We start from the raw sequence: 24,884 nt of genomic DNA, 5'->3' as shown, positions 1-24,884 counted from the left end.
TATTTATTTATTACTAGCGCTGCACCCTATTTTATGATTATTTATTCTATTGAGGTTTTATGGTTACCTTTGGTGTTTCAGCAGCTTTGTGTTTGTAGCGCTCACTTATTCCTTTTATCAGCTAATGAAGGAGGACTTTCCATATTCCACTGAGACCAATGGTGGGGCACTATTCCTCCCACCGACACCAATGATGGGCCACTATTTCTCACACTGGCACCAAACATAGGGCACTATTCCTTCCAGTGACCTATGCCAGGCAACAGAGGACATTTTATTTATTACCACTGACCCTGGGGCATTTTTTTACTCCCACTGGCCACAATCCAGCCCCCCCTAATAGTCTGAAGGACTGTACATTGGCTGTTTGTTTAAAAAGTGTGAGGCCCCCACCTTTACAGACTGTACACTTGGGAAACTGGATGGTTACCCTGCAGTGTGCTTTGGTCACATAGTCATCACACAGTACTGAACACCAACTGTGCCAAACTGGTCTAGATAATGTAAAAAGCAGGCAAAGGGGTCAACTCCCTCCTCTGCCAACTCCAGACATTTATGGTCAAAACCAAAAATAGAACTGTAGAAGAAAGGGAGTGCAGGGGATGTCAAGAGAAGTCAGAAGAGTCATTACAGTTTAAGAAACATTAAACTAGTTCTTTGTTCTTTTGTTTGATGGACTGTAAATATACAGAAGACACTATTCTGACTTCTCATGAAACTAGTTCTTTGTTCTGTTGTTTGATGGTCTGTAAATAAACAAAATACAGTATTCTGACTTCATTAGCACAGTTTATTGTATTGGCTAGTAAAAAAAAAAAAAAAATCGCATGACACAAGGGATTATCGTTTTCTCAAAGGCCACCATCATTTTTATGTACCTAGGGCAGCATGGTGCCCAAATACATCATTGCATGTAATTGCTGTATTGATATAGAGAATCTTTGGGAACTCTAAACAATCATTCTTGTCATCCTAGTTGAACTTGAAACAAAATGTTTTTTTTTATTGTTTTGTTAGGGTGGAGAAGAATTTGATCCACTCTGTGTCATGATTGTGAAGTGTATTCTCCATATATTTTTTTGGTAGAATTCTCTAAGGCCCGGTGACAATTTAACAGACTCATTAGTTGAATCTTCATATAAATGAATGAACAATGCACTCCAGAGAAGGAAAACAGGAGACTGACCTCATAGCAACACCCAGGGTCCTTCTGGACAAGAACAAAAACGGGATTCATCTGACTGCAAACAATAGACTCTCTGCAGTCTTTAATTACTTAAAACCCACACAATGCTCCTGGCAGCCAAAGAGAATATAATCTAGACTGCCTACAATTTAGATCACATGAGAGAGAGAAGGAACAGTGTCAATCTGTCATCTGTCAATTCTGTAGCACAGCAATGCAATGCCAAACAGTAGCAGGGAGATGGATTATAAAACATATTTACTGTACATTTGTAGTTTGATTTATAAATTCCTTCCAGTATTTTTACTTAATATAAAGAAAGAGATACTTTTTACTCAAAATATCAATGTGATTTGGCAATGCCAGAATGTGCACTACTGATTCATATACTGTAAGTGTGAATTGTAACGATAATTCTGGATTCATTTCTACCACACAATTGTCTATTTACTTGATTCATAGTTAGTCCATCTTTGTTTGTGAAATTCCAAGCCCTAGCAGCAATTCACCCACAGCTTCCACTCTGTCCGTACTAATGTATGAGTATCTCGAATATTTTCTTCCCCTGAAACAGTAAAGTTGGCAATACACTGATGGAAATTCGACTGGTCCAGCAGGGACTGGCCAAATTTGTATCAATGTGTGAATTCCGCTGCTAGACAGAAGTCTATTGTTTAATCGACTTCTGTCGAAGAGACATGATGGTAAATTCTCCCGTTGATCAGCAGCTGAAACCACTGATCAGTGTATTCTGACATAGGCAATGTCCCCACAGGGTTGATTCCTCCATCCACCTTGCTTCTTTGGATGGACAAATCTGTTTGATTTCTTTCCCGCTGGCTGAGCAAAAAAAAAAAAAAGACAAACCATGTATGGGCAGTTTAAGAATGTACACAATACAAATTGATTTGTAAAATGCAAACAGATAAAATATACATACATTTTACAAGGTATATAAATGTGTAGCACTACTCCCTTAGCAGTTGCTAGAGATTTGGGTTCCCCTATAGTCCTGCACAGCTAGGTAATATGCATTTTCCATTCAGTACCAGAAGACAGAAACCAGTCCTTGAGCTTTGTTTTGAAGTTTTATTAGGGTTTTGAACTTGGATGGGGTAAGGGGTGTATGGGATGCCCAGAGGAATGGCAACTGAGGACACACTTCTTGAACTATATTAGAAGTCTTTACACTGAAATCCTCTTCTGGAGAGCTATCCAGCATCTCTCAGTGTACCTCTCCAACCCCAGATGCTATTCAGTCGGTTGTATAGAGGAATCCCTGGACAGGGGATCCAGTAGTAACTACTAGAAGGGCAATAGTCCCAGCAGCAGAGTGAGTTAGGTTTCCCACCCAAATGCTCTCTCACCTCTCTGGCCCAGGGGGTGTAGGTGTACTCACCGAGTCCTTCTCATGTGCTGCTGTTGGGTTGGTGGATGCTACCAGACCTATAAGCTGGGCCGCTCCTTCCTGCCACGAGGTGGTACTCTCTCAGGGGGCCAGTGAAATCCACAGCTTTCCTTCTCTCCAGCATCACTCCTGGAGGTGAGCCCCTTCCAGCCTAGGCTCCCTCCAAGGCTTTTGCATCTCAACCTCTCTCTCCTTCTCACTACAACTATCCTCCTCCTGCTGAGCAGCCTCTCCTACGTTTAGGGTTGTCCTGACCCCTTGCCAAACCTCCTGTTGGGAATTGGCCAGATTCCCTCAAGAGTACAAGCTAGCCTCTCCTCAAATCCACCCACTGTCTCTAAGCCTTCCTCCAAAGCTCTAGAGCAGGGGAAATTCCAGAGGGGCTGGCCTGCAGAGCCTCTCAGCCCTGACCGTAATTTAACCTCCTATCACACCCAGGCTGCTATTCAGCCCTCCTCTCTGACCATCAGGATCTTAGCTCCCCCTAGCTAACTAGGAGGGCGCTACAAACTATTTCAAATGTAGGCTTTTGAAAGATACTGAAACGTAAAATAAACATTTGTAAGCTACCTAATGGATAGCTGCTTTATGTTTACAGCTCTTTTAATATGTCCAAGGACAAAAAGAAACTCTGCATACATAGACTCCTACCACTACATTTCTTTTTCCTATGTCTTTCAGTGTAAACACTGCATTGTTTACACTGAGCATATACGCAGTCTGCACTATAACATGTAGACAGCAGAAATATGCACACCAAGATTAAGGAAGGCTCCCAGCATCCCTCTATTTGGGCATTCTGCTTTCCACAATAGGCTGTCTAGAATAACATGCCATGTTAGAATGGGCAATACCCAGCTAAAGATTTGCAGGATCTGCCTTCTTTCAGTAGTTTTTGTTCTTTTTATCATATTATTATTAACTATATACTGTAAAGAAATCATCATTTATGGATCCTGACATTGAATCCAATAGGTATCTGGATCATATACCATCATTGTCCCTCTCAGTCCTGGTCTGTGGACATATTGCTCCCTGCTCTATAGAGATAAAGTAAGTCAATAAGTAATATTCATAGATTAATACAGCTCTGAAATCAGTAACTATACAAATTGTGTTTGCTCTTGCTATAATTCTTATTTCTACTTCTGGCTAGAGTCTTGATAGTTCCTTTGTTTAGTCATGCAATGCCTACGTGTCCTGACTTTGGTTGGTATGACCTGTCTGAGCTGTCTTTCTATTGTTATACCATTTTAATTTATGTGTCAGGTGTTTAATGTGGACTGAAAAAAGTCAGATGGGTCTACAGTATGTATGTAAAGCATTTGGGGTATCTCCAGCTTAGAAAATTATTTTAGTCTCTTTTTCTAATTACAGTATATGTACAATAAGAAGTAAATAGAGATTTAGAAAGTGTTAATGAAAGGAATTCCTGTTTAATTTTTCTGCTGTAACTATACATCATTCATTCTGTTTTCAAGTCATTTAAGTGTTCGCTGTCTTTGCATTTTTTAAAGAAAACCTGACATGAAAGAAATATAAGTCTGTAACTGCTGACTGCCAAAAGAAAATTCTAGTTGCCTAAATGTTATCCTGATCCTACAGTTTAAGGCTTCATTTAAACTTCGCAATTTGGAATCGTAATCAAAATTGATGCAGTTCTGACTGCGATTGCACATCACTTGGAAATCACAGCACAACGTGTTCTGGTGCGACAAACATGCATAGGGCAACCCATGCAAGTGTATGACCCGTTCTATGCGACACGCAGAATCAAGTGAAAATTGTGCTGTCAGAATTAGATCATGTGAACAGGGCCTACATTTTTTTCTCAGTAATTGAAAAAGCAAACAGTGGTAAGTGAACCAAAAACTGTTGTTCTGCATATTTTATCCAGCCTGGATTTCAGAATATAGAATTCAGTGGATCAGTGTGACATCTGAACACAGATACATAATCAAAAAACATATAGGTCCCTTGTTAAGCTCCCATCATATATATATGACATACAGTATACATACAGTATATACACACACACACATATCTACTGTATATTTATAGCATATCAACTAATAAAAATAAAAGTGCAGCGCAACAAAAGCACATCTACCCAAAAACAACATATAAACTCAATTAGTGCAAAAAATATATTTAACCAAAGTCCAACATGTGAACGTTCAATGGAATCTCCGTGACACATGCACAGCCACATGTGACTTAGGTAAGTTCAATTCTTCCTTACACAATCTGTGCACCTCCACCACACCAGGTGAAAAACCTGCTCACCTCCAATATATCATTTTAAGCTCATTTTATTCAAAATAGAGCAGCCTTTCTGGTCCCAAAATCCACTTCTTATCCAGGTGATATTTCTCTTCTCTTCAACCTGTGCTTAGTTTGATAGATGTGTGTGCCATGGAATAAAAAGGCCAGAACATAGTGCTCACCGTTTAATACTTTATTTTATTCCCACAGTAAAATCACACTTACATAAACGTCATGTAAAATCAGCATATAACTCCAAAGATCCAATTGCTCACCGCTCCGCTAGCAAGATGGCAGCAAACTATCGTGACAGAGATTGGCTCCAACTCCCTAGATGGGTTGCTCCCACATATGGGCTTCTTCAGTAGACGGGGGGAAGTCGATAATGCCGAGCCTTAAATAGTCTGCAATTAATCCATATGGAGACACACAGTGTGATATCCGGAAAGGGCAGCAACTGACGTCAGACCGGAAGTGCGTCCCTGCCCCCCCCCCCCCAACCAACCCGGAGGACACTGCTTTCCAAATCAGCCTTTCAATATCACTCCTCACTACCTTAGTGTCCCCAGACACATGAAAAACACCACTTCCGGGTACCGCACCCACATATACAACCACTGATAATACACACAATCTCCAGATCATATAAAATTTTACATCCACCTTATAAATAATATTGCATTGATACAAATACATAAAAATAAAATAGATAATATGAAATTAAAATAAAAACATTAAATTACTTTACTCAACTATTTGAACTAAAACAATTTAAATCAAAATCCCCATTACAACTCTTAGGAGTAAGCACCTTGGTTTCAAGAATCCAAAAGGATTCCCTTTGGCCTAAATGCCTTATAAAATTGCCACCCCTCCAATGCCTATCAACCTTCTCTACTCCCCAAAACATCAATCTCTTGGGATCCTTACTATGAAAATCCCTAAAATGTTTAGAAACACTGTGTTCTTTCCTTTCCGAATAGTATTCATATGCTCCTGTATTCTGATATACAAAGGTCTAGAGGTGCATCCCATATAATGGACGCAGTAAGGGCACTCCAGCATGTATATGGCACCTTCTGTGGTGCATGTAATAAAATCTTTAATATTGTATGGTTTCCCTGTGGCAGTAGTGACAAACTCCTTTCTTCTTTTATCATTAAAGGGGAGCTCCACCCAAAAGGGGAAGTTCCGCTTTAAGCCTTTGGGGAGCGTGGGGGAGGGGGTACCCGAATTTGACAGGTACCTGCTCCCACTTCCACACGTGACAGGTCCCAGAAGAATATGGGGCCATTCACAAAGCGCAGCAATTCTCGCGCATGCACAGTGGGCACCCGGCTGTGAAGCTGCAAGCTGTCACAGCCGGGTGCCCACACTGAAGATCCCGGCACCAGGGAGAGAAGACGGTCGGTGAAACCAACGGTGGTGAGGACACCGCTGGACTGAGGGACCGGTAAGTGGTAGTTTTTATAGCTGCCGCCTTTTTTTTTTTCAGGTGGAACTCCGCTTTAACCCTAGAGGTTCTACATGCTAAACATTTCCCACAAGTATAGAAGCCCTTTAGATCAGTATTCCTATCACTCTTTCTGTTGATAGGGCATCCAATAACCCAGATGAAATAAAGACTTGGAGCTTTTTTATGCACAAACTTCAGAATATGTATATATCAGGTAATATAAAAACATATTAAAAAAGCAGCATTAAAAGCAGAAAAATAAGCAATTGCAGTAATTATCTGTCATAATTACAGTAACACATTGATAATAATTTGTGGCCACCTACTGTAACAAAATAGGCACATAAATAAGCACTACAGTATTTCATGAGCACACTCGTTCACAGGGCAATCTTTAATATTGATTGGATCCTGGGCAAACATTTACTTGCCCCCCCCACCCCCATGCAATTTCGCTCTCCACCTGCCTCTGAAACATACAATAAATAGCAGATAGACTCAAAATCAGTTTACTATAGCAGATCAGGAAGAGATTGTGATTGGAGGTTACAGCATATCATTACCGCTCACTGGCTGGTTGCTAAAGGCTATAGCACACATTACGGCTCACTGATCAGTTGCTAGAGGTTACAGCACATGATTTTTGCTTGCTGAATAGTTGCTAGCGGTTACTGCACATGATTACTGCTCACTGGTTGCTGGAGGTTACTGCACATACTTCCTTACCGCTCACTGATTGGTTGCTAGGTGTTACTGCACATCCTTACTCCTCACTGATTGGCTGCTAGAGGTTACTGCACATCATTACCACTTACTGATTGGCTGCTAGAGGTTACTGCACATAATTACTGCTCACTGATTGGGACTGATTGGGAGTGCTTGGGGTGGATAGGATCAGTGGCAGCGCTTGGGGTGGATAGGATCAGTGGCAGTGCTGGATGGGAGGTGACATTTCTACACTGATCATTAATGTTAGGGGGCAATATTAATGAGGATTGACACTGATGACCAATGTAAGGGGGGATTTACACTGACCACCAATATAAGGGCAATTCTGCACTTACCACCAATGTTAAGGCGAAATATAAACTGTCCATCAAAATGTGGAATTTGCACTTACCACCTATGTAATAAAGAATTTACACTGACCACAAAAGCAAGTTATTATTTTTACCGACCACCAATATAAAGAGGAGTTTCTACACTGGCCACCAATGTAAAGAGGATTTACACTGACCACTAATGCAATAGGAGCATTCACAGTGACCATCAATATAGGGAGGGATTTACACTGAACACCAATGTAAGGTGAACAATCACAATGACAACACCATGATCCAATGTAAATGTAATGAGAATACATTGACCACCTATGTAATTGAGACATTTAGCCTATGTTCACATTTGTGCATATCGGGAACATGTGGAAAATCGCTTTCCTGACAGCACAGAAACGTGCTGTCCTTTAGCAGATACGCAGCAGTGCCATTAATTGTTAATAACAACATCACGCTGACATGCGTCTTTTCACATGCACTGCAACTCGTGCTGTAGCACTGTGTGGCTCAGTGAGATTTTGAAAAAGGATCAGGGACTTTTTTCAGCATTTCTAGCACAGAAGCCTATTGAGATGAATGGGCTGCCCTACATGTGATATACATCTTTATCCGCCCAGTCAGTACACCTTTGCATCCTAAAATTCCCTGCTAACCTCTGCACCCCAAACCTTCCCCCATCCTCTCCAGACCAACCTACTCCCACCTTAACTCTACATGCCTCCTCTGCTCTTGTTTGCACCCACCTTACTTACCACTGTACATCCCCTCCTTGCTCACCTGTGCACCCCAAACTGGTATTCCTTTTTTGTCTACCTGCGCACCCCCTCTCAACTTTGCTTACATTTGTAGGCTGATGATAGGTTCAGTGACTACAGTTGCAGGCAGGACTTTCAAGCATGCTCCTTTATCTTTCCAGTGGGCAGCCTTCAATAGAGGTGATGGTGGCTGGAACCCCAGGGGGGAGCAATATTCATATGAATGCCGCCACTATTTACATGTGAATGCCACATTGCCACCAGTATTTACATATGAATACCAGTTATTTACATGTGATTACTGACATGGTCTGCACATGTGAGTCATCTGTACATGGCAAAGGGCAGGGCTAGGCAACATAAATGACAGCACTTCACACTGAGATACCAGGACATTCAAGGACAAGGGAATGCAAATCGGGACAGTTGGCAAGTATGGGGCAGCTGCTTTGGGCCCCTCAGCAATGACTGGGCCAAGGGCAGCTGCCCCTTCTGCCCCTCCTTAAAGACAGCCCTGCTTGTTCAACATTTGTACCTTCGTTTTCTGGCAAAATGTTATTTTGTATCTAGAATTCTGGGTAATTCTCATACTGTTTATTCATGTTCCAAATTACAGTTTGGTGTAGGCTAGCATTTTTTTCTTCTTTTCCTACTTTATCCTACTTCAGTTGCAATTTTCTTTATTATACCTATCCTTTACTTACCTGGTGGTGGCTGTTCATTCATTATAACCAGTGAGGCTGGCGTGGGCCTTCTTTTTCTGATCTATATATAAAAAGAGCACAAAAGATCAGAATGTAAAGTAAGAATGATATGATAGTTTAAGCTCTGTGGTCTTACAGAAGTTAAGCAGTAGAACATATTGCCATGAACGTCATAAGTACATCTCAGTCTGTGTGCCCAAGCATTGGCTTCAAGGTGTCCATTTTTGTCACAGTCCTATCTGCTATTTTTTTTCTTTTTGATGAATGTGGATTGACCTAGGTAAATGTATGAGGACACACCTTTGTAAGGCCTTGTGCACGTTGCATGATTACTACTACAAAAACTAAAAACAAAATGTGATACTAAACCATGTCTAATATGAATATCAGTCCCAACTGGACTTTTAAATTGTTCTACTGGGTATAAAAGTACTAAAATGAATATATTGAAAGTCAGTAAATGGTAGTCAGTCAGCTAAAAATTAGCGTTTTGATTCAAATTTGCTTTTTGAACGAAAAATTTCATTTTCAGAGATTCAAATATACAGTATACAAGTCTCTGAATGGACACAGTAACAAATCCAAAAAAAAAAAAGCTATAACAAACTTAATGATTGCATTTGTTTGATTCGGATGACGTCACAGCATGTTATGGTAGTTCAGGCCCATAGGGAAATTAATTAAATTTCTGAATTTGTTCAATAATTCATATAACAAATGGATCCGAATTTCATTCCATTTGGATGCACACGACACAAGTTGAATGTCCAATCAGCTCATGCCATTTTTCTTAGTGGGTTGGATTAGAGTCCAAAAATATAGAATACGTCCGATATGATAATATATTGAATATATAGCAATCATGGGGAAAAAACTGCAAAACGTATGAAGCAAATGCTGAGGACACAAATCGAATTCCAAAACTGAATCAAGACTAAATAAAGAATATGACAAAATGAAATTCTTTAACTTTTGGGCGATCAAAGAATTAACTGTGTGCTGTTTTACTAGGGAGACATGCTACCTTGTATTTTTCTGCTGGGCAGAGAAATACAAAGCAGCATGTCCTTGCTGGCAGGAGAGAGACCTGTGTTGTTCACCCTCACAGTGTGTGAAAGGAAGGGGCATGCAGTCCCTGAATATTTAGCCAATCTCTGGGGAGGTGTACCTAGTAGGTGGTGAGAGAGCCCATAAATAGTCTGAGGCCTGGACAGCAGAGAGCAGAAGTCCAGTCCTGCAGGAGGAGGCTCCTGGTGCAGGAACCTAGAAGTCATCTTCAGGAAGACACAGAGGTCCCAACTAGGCTCAGCTGGGGGCCTATTTGCAAATCCACATCCAGGGGTGAAGTCAGTTCTGGAGAAGTTCACTGGAGAGAAACAGGAGGAGGTTGATGGGTAAGAGTAAGAGTCCAGCTGTCCTGTCGTTGTATGAGTCTGCATCTCCCTCACTAGGAAGGGCCTTGAGGATATTGGCAGAAAGCAACCGATGATTCTGTTGCTATGTGAGTACATGACCCCAGTGCTGAAGAGTAGTGACTGTGTGTAGCTTTTAAAGGACAAGTTCACCTTTTGGAACATGTTACACATTCCACCCTTATTTAGGGTGGAACATATAACATGTTCCAGCAGCTGCAGCACCCCCTCAAGGACAGCAAAGGGGGATCTTCTCCCGATGCCTGCGGTCACTATTTGAAAATACACAGCATTGTGGGGTTCTGCCCACATGACCGCGTCATTCTTTCATTTTCCTGTGAATGACTTGAACTTGACGGCTTGTAGTTTTGAATCGACTGTGGGGTCACTGATGAGTGGCCTCTTAGTTCATTCACAAGCCCTTCAGCTTGTAAACAGTCAGCTTGTATGCAGGTATGGGCTTATCAGCAGGAGTCGGGCATTGCACCCCTGATCCACTGATGACGGTTGCAATGCTTTCCAGGCTCCATAGGGAAAAAATAATAAATGCACCTTTTTTCAGCAAAAATACATGTATTTATTATTTTTTATCCAAAAGGTGAGCTTATCCTTTAACTCTGGAAGGAGTAAAAGTCACCAACAGCATAGAGATCCTGTGGGACATTCATTTTTTTGTGCAGCAGAGACAGAAGTTGAACAGTCCTCGTTCATTCCTATCCCTATCCAAAATCATCGTTCTCAATAAAAACTCAAAAAGAAATCCCTAAACTGTTCTTTGAAGCCAGTGGAAGAGTGCAAATAATGTGGTGTGCCTGACTGTGTGCTCTAATGGTGAAATAGGACCAAATTCACCAGTGTCTCCTTAGGGGGTGTGCTACATATGCAAGCCGTTAGCCACAATGGCTGACGGTACTTGCAAGCATTCATTCACAGGAAACTGTGAATGAAGTGGCTGTGTGGGCAGAGCATCCAATTCAACCAACCTTACAAAAAAAAATGGCAACTGTTCCAATCTATGACCAGCCTTAGCAGCACAGTTAGCTGAATTGGATGCAGGGATGCACTAGATGCCTTTGCTGTCATTGTGCTATAGCTGGGCATCATGTGCATCCCTGTGCCTTTAGGAAGGGATGTGCTCCTCCAGGCACACCGGCCCTTAACATGCCCTTAACATATCAATTGATACATGTGCTCCCATTGTGGAGGCTCTGGAAATTGTAGTAATAGGTCTGCAGTATAGAGAGGATCCTTGACATGGGACTGTGGCTTACACATGTATTTGCAAACGTGTGTAAACAAAACCATTTGTTTTAATGCAAACTGTTAGACAGGGCCAAATTGGCTGTTTTACAGGCTGGCAAGTGTGCTAGAAAATCCTTTGTTTATTGGTGAGGTTACCGCCTACCTATTCCAAAGCATTATAATTGGATACTGCCAATCTTTCTCAAGGAAGGCTTGCAAGAGAATACCACTCTCATTCTTCTACTCTGCTCCGTCTGTTCATTAAACTCACACAGTCCAAATAGCTTCACTGAACAAGAAAAACAACCTAAGTAGCCCCAAATATTACAGTATCTGTGCATTATATTAATCTTGAACAAAGGTATGAAAAACAGAGAAGAAAGAGGGGAAATAGAAAAGAAAGCGGGAAAAATACATGTGAAAAGGGGAAATAGGAAGTAATGTGAAAAACTATTTTTATTAATAAATACAAAATGAGCCCAAAAGAATATACAGATACTAGAATATCTTATCTAAAAAAAACTCTTTGAAAACTTATATATATATATATATATATATATATATATATATATATAAATATATATATATATATATAGTTGTGTTCAAAATAATAGCAGTCAGACATCACTAACCTGATCAATCACTGTTTTTGGTAGAAATTATATTTCTACATGGCAAATAATTTACTAGCAGGTGTAGTAGAGTAATAGGAATCCAACAGACCCAACAGTCATGGCATGCATGCTGCTGATTCTGTGTAATTGAATCATTGAAAGGGGCATGTTCAAAATAATAGCAGTGTGGAGTTCTATTAGTGAGGTCATTCATTCTTTGAAAAACAGGTGGCAATTATTGCCCTTATTTAAGGAAGGAAGGCAGCAAATGTTGTACATGCTGGTTACAGTACATTTCTCCCTGAAATTATGAGGAAAATGGGTCGTTCCAGACATTGTTCAGAAGAACAGCGTACCTTGATTAAAAAGTTGATTGGAGAGGGGAAAACATATAAAGAAGTGCAGAAAATGATAGGCTGCTCAGCTAAAATGAACGCAAATGCTTTAAAATGGCAACCAAAACCTGAAAGACGTGGAAGAAAGCAAAAAACCACCATTCGAATGGATAGAAGAATAGCCTAAATGGCAAGGACTCAGCCAACAATCAGCTCCAGGAAGATCAAAGAAGGTCTAAAGTTACCTGTGAGTACTGTTACAATTAGAAGACGCCTATGTGAAGCCAAGCTATCTGCAAGAAGCTCCCGCAAAGTCCCACTGTTGAAAAAAAGGCATGTGCTGAAGAGGTTACAATTTGCCAAAGAGCACATTGACTGGCCTAAAGAGAAATGGCGCAACATTTTGTGGACTGATGAAAGTAAGATTGTTCTTTTTGGTTCTAGTGGCCGGAGACAGTTTGTCAGATGACCCCCAAACACTGAATTCAAGCCACAGTACACTGTGAAGACAGTGAAGCATGGTTGCGCAAGCATCATGATATGGAGATGGTTCTTAAACTACGGTGTTGGGCATATTTATCGCATACCAGGGATCATGGATCAGTTTGAGTACATCAGAATACTTGAAGAGGTCATGCTGCCTTATGCTGAAGAGGCAATGCCCTTGAAATGGGTGTTCCAACAAGACAACGACCCCAAACACACCAGTAAATGTGCAACATCTTGGTTCCAGATCAACAAGATTGATGTTATGGAGTGGCCAGCCCAATCCCCGGTTCTTAATCCAATAGAAAACACGTGGGGTGACATCAAAAATGCAGTTTCTGAGGCAAAACCAAGAAATAGAGAAGAACTGTGGAATGTAGTCCAATCATCCTGGGCTGGAATACCTGTTTACAGGTGCCAGAAGTTGGTTGACTCCATGCAACACAGATGTACAGCAGTTCTCAGAAACAGTGCTTATACAATTAATATTAAGTGATTCAAAGGAAAGAAGCAAAATCTTCAAACATTTTTCAGTTTATATAGTGAATGTTTGAGTTTATAAAGAAGAATACAAACACTGCTATTTTTTTGAACAGTCTAATATTCACTTTTGTTCAATTTTTTTTAGAGGAACAACACAAATTTGATATATATTTCTTCATGTTTTGATTTGGAATAGAATGTGTAGTGTTCCCAATGCATTTGTGTGTATGGAAATAAAAGCTATTAGAAGGATTTTGAGCTTTATTCACTTTTTTCAAAACTGCTATTATTTTGAACACAACTGTGTGTATATATATATATATAAACATACAAATGTAGAAAAATATATGTACTGTATATAAGGATGTATAAAAAGTCTCAGTGTTCAAAACTAATAAAAATCAGTAGACTTGGCATAATCCCCATATGGTCCTGCAAGATCCTGCATTCCAGATTTATTAAAAATGAAAAATATCCAGATTCAGTCCCCTTGGGGCAATGGTGTTCAGTTTGAAAATTCATTAAACCTTTGAACACATGATGAGAATATCGGACAAATAATTGTTGGTTTTATTTGCATGCTAGTTTCATATAAAACAAAGAAAAGGTTACTAGAGTTATAAAAATTCTTGTAAGACAGAATTCAACTCCCATAATGATGTAATGTATTGTACTGTAATATATTCCTTCATTTCTGAAATGTGCATGAGTTACAGCTAAAGAACCCTCTCGAATGATCTTGTATACGAATATATGTTTTGGGGTAGTTTCCAGTAGGAGCAGTCTCCACGCCTAGATTTTTTTGCATTTTTATATATATATCTTGGTCTTGGAGGTCACTTGGGGGCCACAATTTGATCTTCTTTTAGGATAACCTAATGTTTGGAAATAATCTTGATCATGATGTGAGCCTGGCAGCTAAATTTAAAAATAAATGTCAGATCAAATGGTTATCTTCAGGAGCTCTCTAGGTATGCTCTCCACCTCCCTCGCCATAGTAACAAGGAACTCCTCCTGGTACTCCTTGTATAAAAACTGGGAGGTCAATAGTTTGGATTTCTCCCTATAATGGGTCAATTTGCTGCAATTTCTTTTGAAACGTGTATACTGCCTGCTTGGGATGTTCATAAACCATCTGGCCAAAGGACAACTTGGGTGGTGAATTAAGCTTTTACAGTCAACCGGTTTCTGAAATGTTTTGTTGAGGATTCTACTGTCCTCCATAAAAGGCCCAAAAAATGTAATCCTCTCTTAACTGCTGCAAAGTGTGAAATGCAAATGATACTTGTTAGCGTTAAGGTGTACAAAAAAAAAAAAAAGGATCTAGCTCATGCATTGTACTTTTGTGCAGGGCTGGGACAAAGAGTGGGCAGGAGGGCCAGCTGCCCTGGGCACTGTGGTATCATGTGAGGTGGGGGGTGGGCAACATGAGATTGGGGGGGATTTGTGTTGGGAGGGTGAATTTGGAGGGTGGCAGGGGATTAGAATTGTTCTAGGAGGGGAAATTTTGGTGGTATGCTAGGAGTATTGATATAGTAGAGGGGGGAACTTGTGCTTGGAGGGGATTTTTTTTTGGGGGGGGGGGGATTTGTGCTAGTAGGGATGATTGGGGGGAGGATTTGTGCTATGAACGGGGATTGGGGTGAGAATTTTTGCTGGAGGGGGGGGATTTGGAGCAGGGAGGATGATTTGTGCTTGGAGAGGAAATTTGAAGGGTAGATGATTTGTGCTAGGAGGGGTGATTTTTTTTTTTTGGGAGGGATTTGTAATAGGGGAATTTGGGGAGAAGGGGGATTTCAGAAGGGGGGGCAGTTTTGTACTGGGGACAGGGGGAATTTATGCTTAGGGGGTAAAGTATGCAGATTAGTACTTGATTTATTCTTTGGCAGGGGGGAAATTTGCTGACACATAATGCTCTTGGGGGGGGGGCGCAATTTGGTACGTTTGCCCTGAGCTTTAGATGACCTTGTCCCGGAACTGCCTCTCCATACATATATATTATCTATGAACCTTTGTAGGTTTGCAAGAAGTTGACTATTAGGCCAGTTGTAATTGGCCTCTCAGACCACCAATTAAAGAGTGGCAAAACTGGGTGCGAACCTAATGCCCATTGCTGTCCTGATCTGTTGTGCATAAAAGACATCTTCCACACAGAAATAGTTATGTTTAAATATAAAATATATGGACTGTATGATAAAATCAATTTGATGTTTTTCCAACTTTTAAGTTTGTTCTATTGCCAGTCAAACTGCATGACATCCCTTGGAGTGTGGAATAACTGCGTAAAGGGATGTGACCATTCCCCATTGTAACCAGGTTACCAATGCATCCAGTAAAAATGCTTCCACACCATGCAATAAATTAGATGTTAAAGAACCGAGCCAGGTAACTAGTATTTGTACAAGAAGCAGTCAGCAGAGATGCCTCCAAGTACAGGTTTCCTTGAAAGGGCAAGTGCATCTTTGAGTAAAAACCCCCCTAGCCCCCTGAACAATTCTATACGGACTTCCCCCTCCCACCCAGGTGCTTGATTATCTCTTCCAATGACTGCAGACTCATGCTTTTTTACAACTGTATGCTAAACCCATTCTTCTGCTCCTCCTGAGTAGGGAAATATCACGTGTGAGACTTTTTTGCAGCCTAGACGCATGGAGGGCCAAAAAGCCAAGGAGCACCTTCAGGCTTTCAAAGAACATAAAAATTGCATCTGATTCTCTGAAAACCTATCACAGTTCTTAAGGCCCTAATGTGCCACGGCAGTGGAAACACCCATACAATTACCACATTTTGGAGAGTAAACATCCCAAGGTATTTTTTTTAAAGGCACGGCGAGTCTTTTGAAGCTTTAATTTTTTTGCCACAAGTTTCTGGAAAATGTGGAAAGGAAATTAAAATGTATTTAATAGGATATTTCTCACACTGAGCACTGACATATTTAGAATTACACCCCAAACACATTCTGCTACTCCTCCTGAGCGTGAGTATACCACATGAGGCTTTTCCAACATTTGGACTGATTATCTATCAGATATTGTATCTTTTGTATCACAAAAATCAACACTGTATCAAAAACAGTGTACTGTAGTGCTGTATGAATGCCCAAAGGATATTGTTTAGTGTAGTGTCACCTATAGCAGTCCCATTCCTATAAGCAAGTCTAGCCTACTGGTAAGTGGTTAACCTCAGGAATTCCACTGGCCAGGAAGTACAGGAGGCTAAACAAAGGATGAACAAGAGAGTTCCTGTGGTTCCAGGAGTGCAGTTGTCTGCAGCAGCTAGGTGAGACTGGTGTCTCACATGAACATTGTCAGTGGGATGCACAGATGGGTCAGTTCAGATAGCGGCAACACTGGCCTTGTGTGGCAGTGATCAAGAACATTGTTGCTAACTGCACTGCTTCTGGTGACACTGTAAGCAGGAACAATATTGCTGGCTTTGGGTCACTGGCACTGGAGTGTTGGCAATAAGGAACACTTTTGCTGGCTGCTGGTGTAGCAGTGATCAGGAACACTATGGCTGACTGCACTGGTCTGGTTACATTGACTGCTGAGACAGTGATCAGGGACACTGTGGCTGGCTGCACTGGTATGGTGACAATGTACTGGTGTATCAGTATTCAGGAACACTGTGGCTGGCTGCACTGGCATACAGTATAACCAGAGCAGCTAACCAGTGTCCCTGACAATTAGCTACCCCAGTGCAATGTCACCTTAGTAACACTGTACTGCGCCAGCCAGTGACCAGAGACACTGGCTGCTCTGATGACACTGTACTAAGTAAAAAAAAATAAATAATCCTCCTCTGATCACTGTGGAAGCAGCCAATCGATGTGAGAGGATTGTGTGATTGCTGTGATTGGTCACAGAGATTACATGGTACAGGACCAATTTCATTAGGCCTGTAACTGGCTCTGTGATTTACTGTGTCCAAAGGACACAGCAATCACAGTGTATGCTACTCTGTATGCTAGAGGGCTTGAATGATCGGAACAAGCATCTGACTACCAAGATAGTATGAATCGGTCATTTTTACTGTTTGGAAATTCTCAGAAGTTGCACTGCCTTGTCAAGGCCCCCCTCTGACCTACTGTCCTAATTCTAAATTTTGAAAGTCTCTATGATGGAGCATATAATATGTATAGCAATGTTTACATTAAAGGAAGGCAGCCCATTACTCTTTAACGATACAGGTACATACTAGAATCCCAGCAAAGTAGAATGGCAGCTGAAAGGGTCCTATGTGTCCCATGCCAATTTCAGCAAGCTAAAAAAAAAAAATGGCAAAAACCCCAATTTATATGTAGGTTTTAACCCTTTTGCTGCCAGGTCTGTAAAGGTGTACAGACCAACAGCACAGGTCCAGCTGGCCAGGTCAGACCAGACCAGGACCTGATATTTCCCCTTCTGCTAGAAGCTCCCCCCCTACATCTGCTACTGCTGCTTCTGATATTTCTCCAATTGCTTCCGCTGCTCCACATACCCCTCCATGGCTAAAATGCCCATCCCCCACACACAGATAATTCTAATTAAATCCTTACTGATTCTGCCTACCCCTTCCCTCAGCACCAATCCCACTGGCAACGCTAATCCCCTATGGATTCCCGGCAGCTTCCAGCTTCTCATCCACTGCTTTCTCACTGGCTTTGGGTGCTGCAGGGGGGCCACAGAGGAATAAAATACACAAATTCACCCCCTCCACCATTCTTTGGACCCCCTTCCCCCTCATAGATCCCCAAACCCCCTCCCTGTAGCATATGGTGGCGAGCCAGGGTGAGCACCTGCACCACAGGACTACAAGCTAATATACTAACATGAGTGGTGTATGTTTGGTCTGGCCGCATCCCTGCAGTGCTGCTGACTGGCTTTCCCTGGCTTTTTAGACCTCCGATATCTCACCAAAAATGCACAAAATTTAAAAAATGAAATAAAAAAAAAACCAAAAAAAATAGTAAAGCCTTGTCCATACAGGGCATAACACACGTGAGCATCACTGTTCAGATAAACATGGCCGTAGACAGGCATACAATTTAGCATGCCCCATGTGAACAAGGTCTTAGTAGGAATTTTGTAAGTTTTTTGTCTGTTGTGTTCTTATACACTAAAATCTTTATTGTAGACATTTAGTTAAAATAGAGATAAACATTTGTGCAACTATTGCACAGCCTGAAAATATGTAGCACTTTTTGCTATTCTACAGGTCATATGCTTTCAGAAAATATATGGTTTGGGGGTCTTTTACAAACTTTGAAAATTGTATGTGAAAAATTATAACCTCTAGATTTTTAGAGTAAATTATTTTTATTTACAGTTTTGAGCACCTTCAGTTTTCAGCATTTCACAAAAAGGAGCCATTTAAAAATGTATATATATTTATATATTTACTTATTAACACAATACAGTTTTAACTTTTATACTTAGGAATTTAGCAGGAATTTAGTATGTTTTGTCAAGTATGTATTCACTAATAGTAATTTTAGTGTATTTACCAAAAATATTGTTTAGATAAATTTGCTGATATAATCCACAGGGCCTAAAAAAATCAGTAGCAACTTCTTTTTATTTTACTGGTGATTTTCAGAAAATGTATGGTATTGGTGGGGGGGGGGGGGCAGGGTTCTTTTACAAATTCTGAAAGCTGTAAATGAAAAATAAAAAAACTGAAAAACTGCAAAAATGGTCTGGCTTCAATGTGGAACATTGGGTCTGCCAGGGAAGAGGTTAAAGTAAGGTGCACATGGAAGGGCTTTGCAGAGAACAAACAAAAGAAAAATGGAATGGAGACACATTGGATGCAGTCAGCTGCCACTGTACTTTGCTGCGGTTCGGGTGTGTTCCCACACCTTTAGGGAGGAATGGGCTGCCACCAGGCATACTCCCTTTAACCGCTTGCCGCCCTGCCACTGTATATATACGTGTGCAGGGCGGCAGTGGAGCGCAAAACCACGTTTTAAAATGGGTTCCGCGCTCCCGACACTTTCGCCGGCAGGGGGCGCGCGCGCTCCCGCCGACCCGCAGGTGACACGATTTGATCCAGGAGGGATCAATCATTAGATTTCAGCCAGTGATTTCTGGCTGAAATCACATGATCAGTCCCTGTCCTATCCTGTCCTGTGTTGACATATACACAGGGCAGGATATGATGTCATTCTCTGCCTGGACACATTCCGTTCCAGACAGAGAAGAAGACACAGTAAAAGTGAGTACACAAGCACTACACTACAGTTAGAACACATCTAGGACACATTTAACCCCCTGATCGCCCCCCCCCCCAGTTAACCCCTTCACTGCCCTGTCACCAGTGTCACTGATCAGTGCAGCGATTTTTACTGATCAGTGTCACTGGCGACTTCCGATAGAGTTAGCGCCCCTCCCAGATAGCGCCAGATTGCCCGCCAGTACACCAGTAATCCCGTTTAACCCCTTGATCGCCCCCCCCCAGTTAACCCCTTCACTGCCCTGTCACCAGTGTCACTGATCAGTGAACCAATTTTCACTGATCACTGTATCAGTGTCGCTGGCGACTTCCGATAGTGTTAGCACCCCTCCCAGATAGCGCCAGACTGCCCGCTAGTACACCAGTAATCCCATTTAACCCCTTAATCTCTCCCCCCCAGTTAACCCCTTCACTGCCCTGTCACCAGTGTCACTGATCAGTGAACCGATTTTTACTGATCACTGTATCAGTGTCGCTGGCGACTTCCGATAGTGTTAGCGCCCCTCCCTGATAGCGCCAGATTGCCCGCCAGTACACCAGTAATCCCGCTTAACGCCTTGATCGCCCCCCCCCCCCAGTTAACCCCTTCACTGCCCTGTCACCAGTGTCACTGATCAGTGAACCGATTTTTACTGATCACTGTATCAGTGTCGCTGGCGACTTCCGATAGTGTTAGCGCCCCTCCCAGATAGCGCCAGATTGCCCGCTAGTACACCAATAATCCTGTCTAAACCCTTGATCACCCCCCGAGTTGACCCCTTCACTGCCCTGTCACCAGTGTCATTGATCAGTGAACAGATTTTTACTGATCACTGTATCAGTGTCGCTGGCGACTTCCGATAGTGTTAGCGCCCCTCCCAGATAGCGTCAGTTTGCACGCTAGTGCACCAGAAATCCCATTTAACCCCTTGATCGCCCCCCTCCCCCCCCCGTTAACCCCTTCACTGCCCTGTCACCAGTGTCATTGATTACAGTGAACAGATTTTTACTGATCACTGTATTAGTGTCACTGGTGACTTCCGATAGTGTTAGCGCCCCTCCTAGATAGCGCCAGTTTGCCCGCTAATGCACGGGATTTTTTTTAGCAAAAACATGTAGCAGAATACATTTTGGCTTAAATTTATGACTAACTTTGAGTTTACAATATATTTTTTATAGCTGAAAGTAGAAAATATTGTTTTTTTTTCAAAAGTTTTGTGGTTTTTTTGTTTATAGCGCAAAAAAAAAAAAGGGCACAGGTGATCAAATACCACCAAAAGAAAGCTCTATTTGTGTGAAAAAAGGACGTAACTTTCATTTGGGTACAGCATTGCATGACCGCGCAATTATCATTTGAATTAGTGCAGCGCTGTATAGCAAAAAAAGGCATAAATTACAGTATCTATACCAGGGGTGGGCAAACTTTTTGACTTGAGGGCCGCAATGGGTTCATATATTGGACCCGGGGGCCGGACCAAGAGTAGATGAATGATGTGTATGTGTGAATTAATATAAATTAAATTAAAATTTTACTTACCTTTGCTCCGCGCGTTCCTCTCGCCGTGTTCCCGCGCCGTTCCAGTCTTCAGGGTGGACTGTGAGAGGAGCCTAGCTCCCCTCACGTTCATCACGCTGCCCCGCATACACACATCCTGACAGCCAATCACTGGCTATCAGGATGTGAGTGGCAGCGAGACTGGCCAATCATTGCATTTGAGCGCGCTGAATGATGCAAATGTTTGCCTGCCCTGGCTGTTTTTTTTTGTATCACGCTCCGCGGGCCGGATTAAAAGGTCCACCGGGCCGTAGTTTGCCCATTGCTGATCTATACCATAGTTTGTAGACGCTATAACTTTCACACAAAGCAATCAATATACACTTATTGGGATTTTTTTTTACCAAAAACGTAGCAGAATACATTTTGGCTTAAATTTATGACTAACTTTGAGTTTACGATATATTTTTTATAGCTGAAAGTAGAAAATATTGTTTTTTTTCAAAATTTTCGTGGTTTTTTTGTTTATAGCGCAAAAAATAAAAAGCGCACAGGTGATCAAATACCACCAAAAGAAAGCTCTATTTGTGTGAAAAAAAGGACGTAAATTTTGTTTGGGTACAGCATTGCATGACCGCGCAATTATCATTTGAATTAGTGCAGCGTCAAACAGCAAAAAAAGGCCTGGTCATTAAGGGGGGTAAATCCTCTGGGGCTCAAGTGGTTAAGTTGTAAGTGAACTTGGAAAAAAAAATGCTGACAAGTAGGGTTTTTATGACAAAATAGACCCTGTTGGTCTCTTCTGTTATAAGTGCTTCTCCCTGCCTGTTAGCATTAAGGTAAACTAAGCCAAACAAGTGAAGCTCAACATATACTTATGGCACACCTCTGTGCAATGATGACGTGACTCCTGCGCGCGTGGTCTGGAATGACATCATTGTAACCTAGCCAATCAAGTGGCCGAACAGTCCAAACCCATAGGGAAGACAGGGAGAAGAAGGGAGCACCTGTGACCAACAGGATTGACTGGTGCATATTGGCACATTATGGATACCAGCTCATGGGGGGGACCCTTAAAAAAAAAACAAAAAAAAAAAACGACATTTCTTGCTACTGTAATCTTTGAGAGTCTCTATGCTAGAACATACACTATATTGTCAAAAGTATACACACATGAACTTTAATGGCATCCCAGTCTTAGTCCGTGGGGGTTCAATATTGAGTTGGCTAACTCTTTGCAGCTATAACAGCTTCAACTCTTCTGGGAAGGCTGTCCACAGGGTTTAGGAGTGTGTCTATGGGAATGTTTGACCATTCTTCCAGAAGCACATTTGTGAGCTCAGGCACTGATGTCGGACGAGAAGGCCTGGCTCGCAGTTCGTGCTCTAATTCATCCCAAAGGTGTTCTATTGGGTTGAGGTCAGGACTCTGGAGTTCCTCCACCCCAAACTTGCTCATCCATGTCTTTATGGACCCTGCTTTGTGCACTGGTGCGCAGTCATGTTGGAACGGGAAGGGGCCATCCCCAAACTGCTCCCACAAAGTTGGGAGCATGAAATTGTCCAAAATGTCTTGGTATGCTGATGCCTGAAGAGTTCCCTTCACTGGAACTAAGAGGCCTGTCGCACTGTTGTCCTAATCTGAAGGCCCCAGAAAGTTTGGAGGTCTTTAGCTATTGACTCTGAAGAGAGTCTGTGATTTCTACGCAATTCAGCATGCGCTGACCCCGCTTTGTCCTTTTATACGGCCTACCACTTTGTGGCTGAGTTGCTCTTGTTCCCAGCTGCTTCCACTTTTGTTACAATACCACTATCAGTTGACCAAGGAATATTTAGTAGCAAGGAAATTTCACGGATGGACTTATTGCACCTATAAAAGGTACCACGCTTGAATTTACTGAGCTCCTGAGAAAGACCCATTCTTTCACAAATGTTTGTAGAAACAGTCTGAATGCCTATGGGCTTGATTTTATACACCTGTGACCATGGAGGTTATTGTAAATAATGAATCCAATTATTTGAAGGGGTGTCCCAATACTTTTGGCAATATAGTGTATGTAGTAATGGACAGAGTTAGAACAGCACTATACAGAGGGCCTTGACAAGTTAGTGCAGCTTCCACAGATATAGGCAAATGCTTCAAAATATACAAGTGCATCTCAATAAATTAGGAGATCATTAAAACTTTACTTAATAATAGTAATAGTAATTCAATTAAAAAAAAGTGAAACTCATATTATATAGATTCGTTACACGCAGAGTGATAAATCTCCAGCATTTCATTATTTTCATTTTGATTATGGCTTATAGCTAGTGAAAACCCAAAATTCAATATCTCAAAAAATTAGATTGTGAAAATGTTCAATATTTTAGACTCATGGTGTCACACTCTAATCAGCTAATTAACTCAAAACACCTGTAAAGGTTTCCTGAGCCTTTAAATGGTCTACAGTCTGGTTCAGTAGGTTACACAATCATGGGGAAGACTGCTGACCTGACAGTTGTCCAGAAGACCATCATCAACACCCTCCACAAGGAGGGCAAATAACAAAAGGTATTGCAAAAGAATCTGGCTGTTCAGAGTGCTGTATCCAAGCACATTAATCGAAGAAAAAAAGTGTGGTAGGAAAAAAAGGTACAAAAGCAACAGGGATAACAGCAGCCTTGAGAGGATTGTGAAGCAAAGGCCATTCAAGAATTTTTGGGAGATTCACAAGGAGTGGACTATGGCTGGTTTTAGTGCTTCAAAAGCCACTACACATAGGCGTAACCAGGGCATGGGCTACAACTGTTGCATTCCTTGTGTCAAGCCACTCCTGAACCAGAGACGTCAGAAGCATTTTACCTGGGTTAAGGGGAAAGAAAAAAAAAAAAGGACTGGACTGTTGTTCAGTGGTCCAAAGTCTTCTTTTCGGATGAAAGTAGATTTAGCATTTCATTTGGAAATCAAGGTCCCAAAGTCTGGAGGAAGAGAGGAGAGGCACAGAATCCACGTTGCATGAGGTCCAGTGTACAGTTTCCACAGTCAGTGATGATTTGGGGAGCCATGTCATCTGCTGGTGTTGGTCCACTGTGTTTTATCAAGTCTAAAGTCAGTGCAGCCCTCTACCAGGAAATTCTAGAGCACTTCATGCTTCCCTCTACTGACCAGCTTTATGGAGATGCTGATTTCATTTTCCAGCAGGACTTGGTACCTGCCCGTGTTGCCAAAAGTACCAATAAATGATTTATTGATCATGGTATTACTGTGCTTGATTGACCAGCAAACTCGCCTGACCTAAACCCCATAGAGAATCTGTGGGGCACTGTCAAGAGTAACATGGGAGACACCATACCCCAACAATGCAGACAAGCTGAAGGCCGCTATCAAAGCAACCTGGGCTTCCGTAACACCTCAGAAGTGCCACAGGCTGATCACCTCCATGCCACGCAGCATTGATGCAGTAATTCATGCAAAAGGAGCCCCGACCAAGTATTGAGTGCATATTATACTGTACATGGACATACTTTTCAGTAAGCCAACATTTCTGTATTAAAAAATCCTTTTTTGGTCATATGTAATATTCTAATTTTCTGAGATACTAAATTTTGGGTTTTCACTAGCTGTAAACCATAATCATCAAAATTAAAAGAAGGAAATGCTTAAAATATATCAATCTGTGTGTAATGAATCAATATAGGAGTTTCACTATTTGAATTGAATTACTGCAATAAATTAAGTTTTTGATGATGTTCTAATTTATTGAGATACACTTGTATAGGCAAACCTCTGACTCGGATTAGCTAGGCAAAAT

General features: G+C 41.6%; 1 protein-coding gene across 1 annotated transcript in view; it reads right to left on the bottom strand.

Annotated features, from left to right (window-relative positions):
• The window catches only part of PPP1R1C (protein phosphatase 1 regulatory inhibitor subunit 1C), an 81,858-nt gene that overhangs the window by 54,451 nt on the left and 2,523 nt on the right, over nucleotides 1–24,884 (bottom strand). The window contains exon 2 of the mRNA XM_089680838.1: nucleotides 8,833–8,893. Within this exon, the coding sequence (XP_089536964.1) occupies nucleotides 8,833–8,893 (61 nt within the window). The remainder of the gene's footprint in view (nucleotides 1–8,832; nucleotides 8,894–24,884) is intronic.

The sequence above is a fragment of the Staurois parvus genome, unplaced genomic scaffold (genome assembly GCF_062004578.1).
Source record: "Staurois parvus isolate SC_StPar_1 unplaced genomic scaffold, SC_StPar_1.0 ptg000251l, whole genome shotgun sequence".
Lineage (NCBI taxonomy): Eukaryota > Metazoa > Chordata > Amphibia > Anura > Ranidae > Staurois > Staurois parvus.
This window is presented reverse-complemented; position numbering and strand designations above follow the sequence as displayed.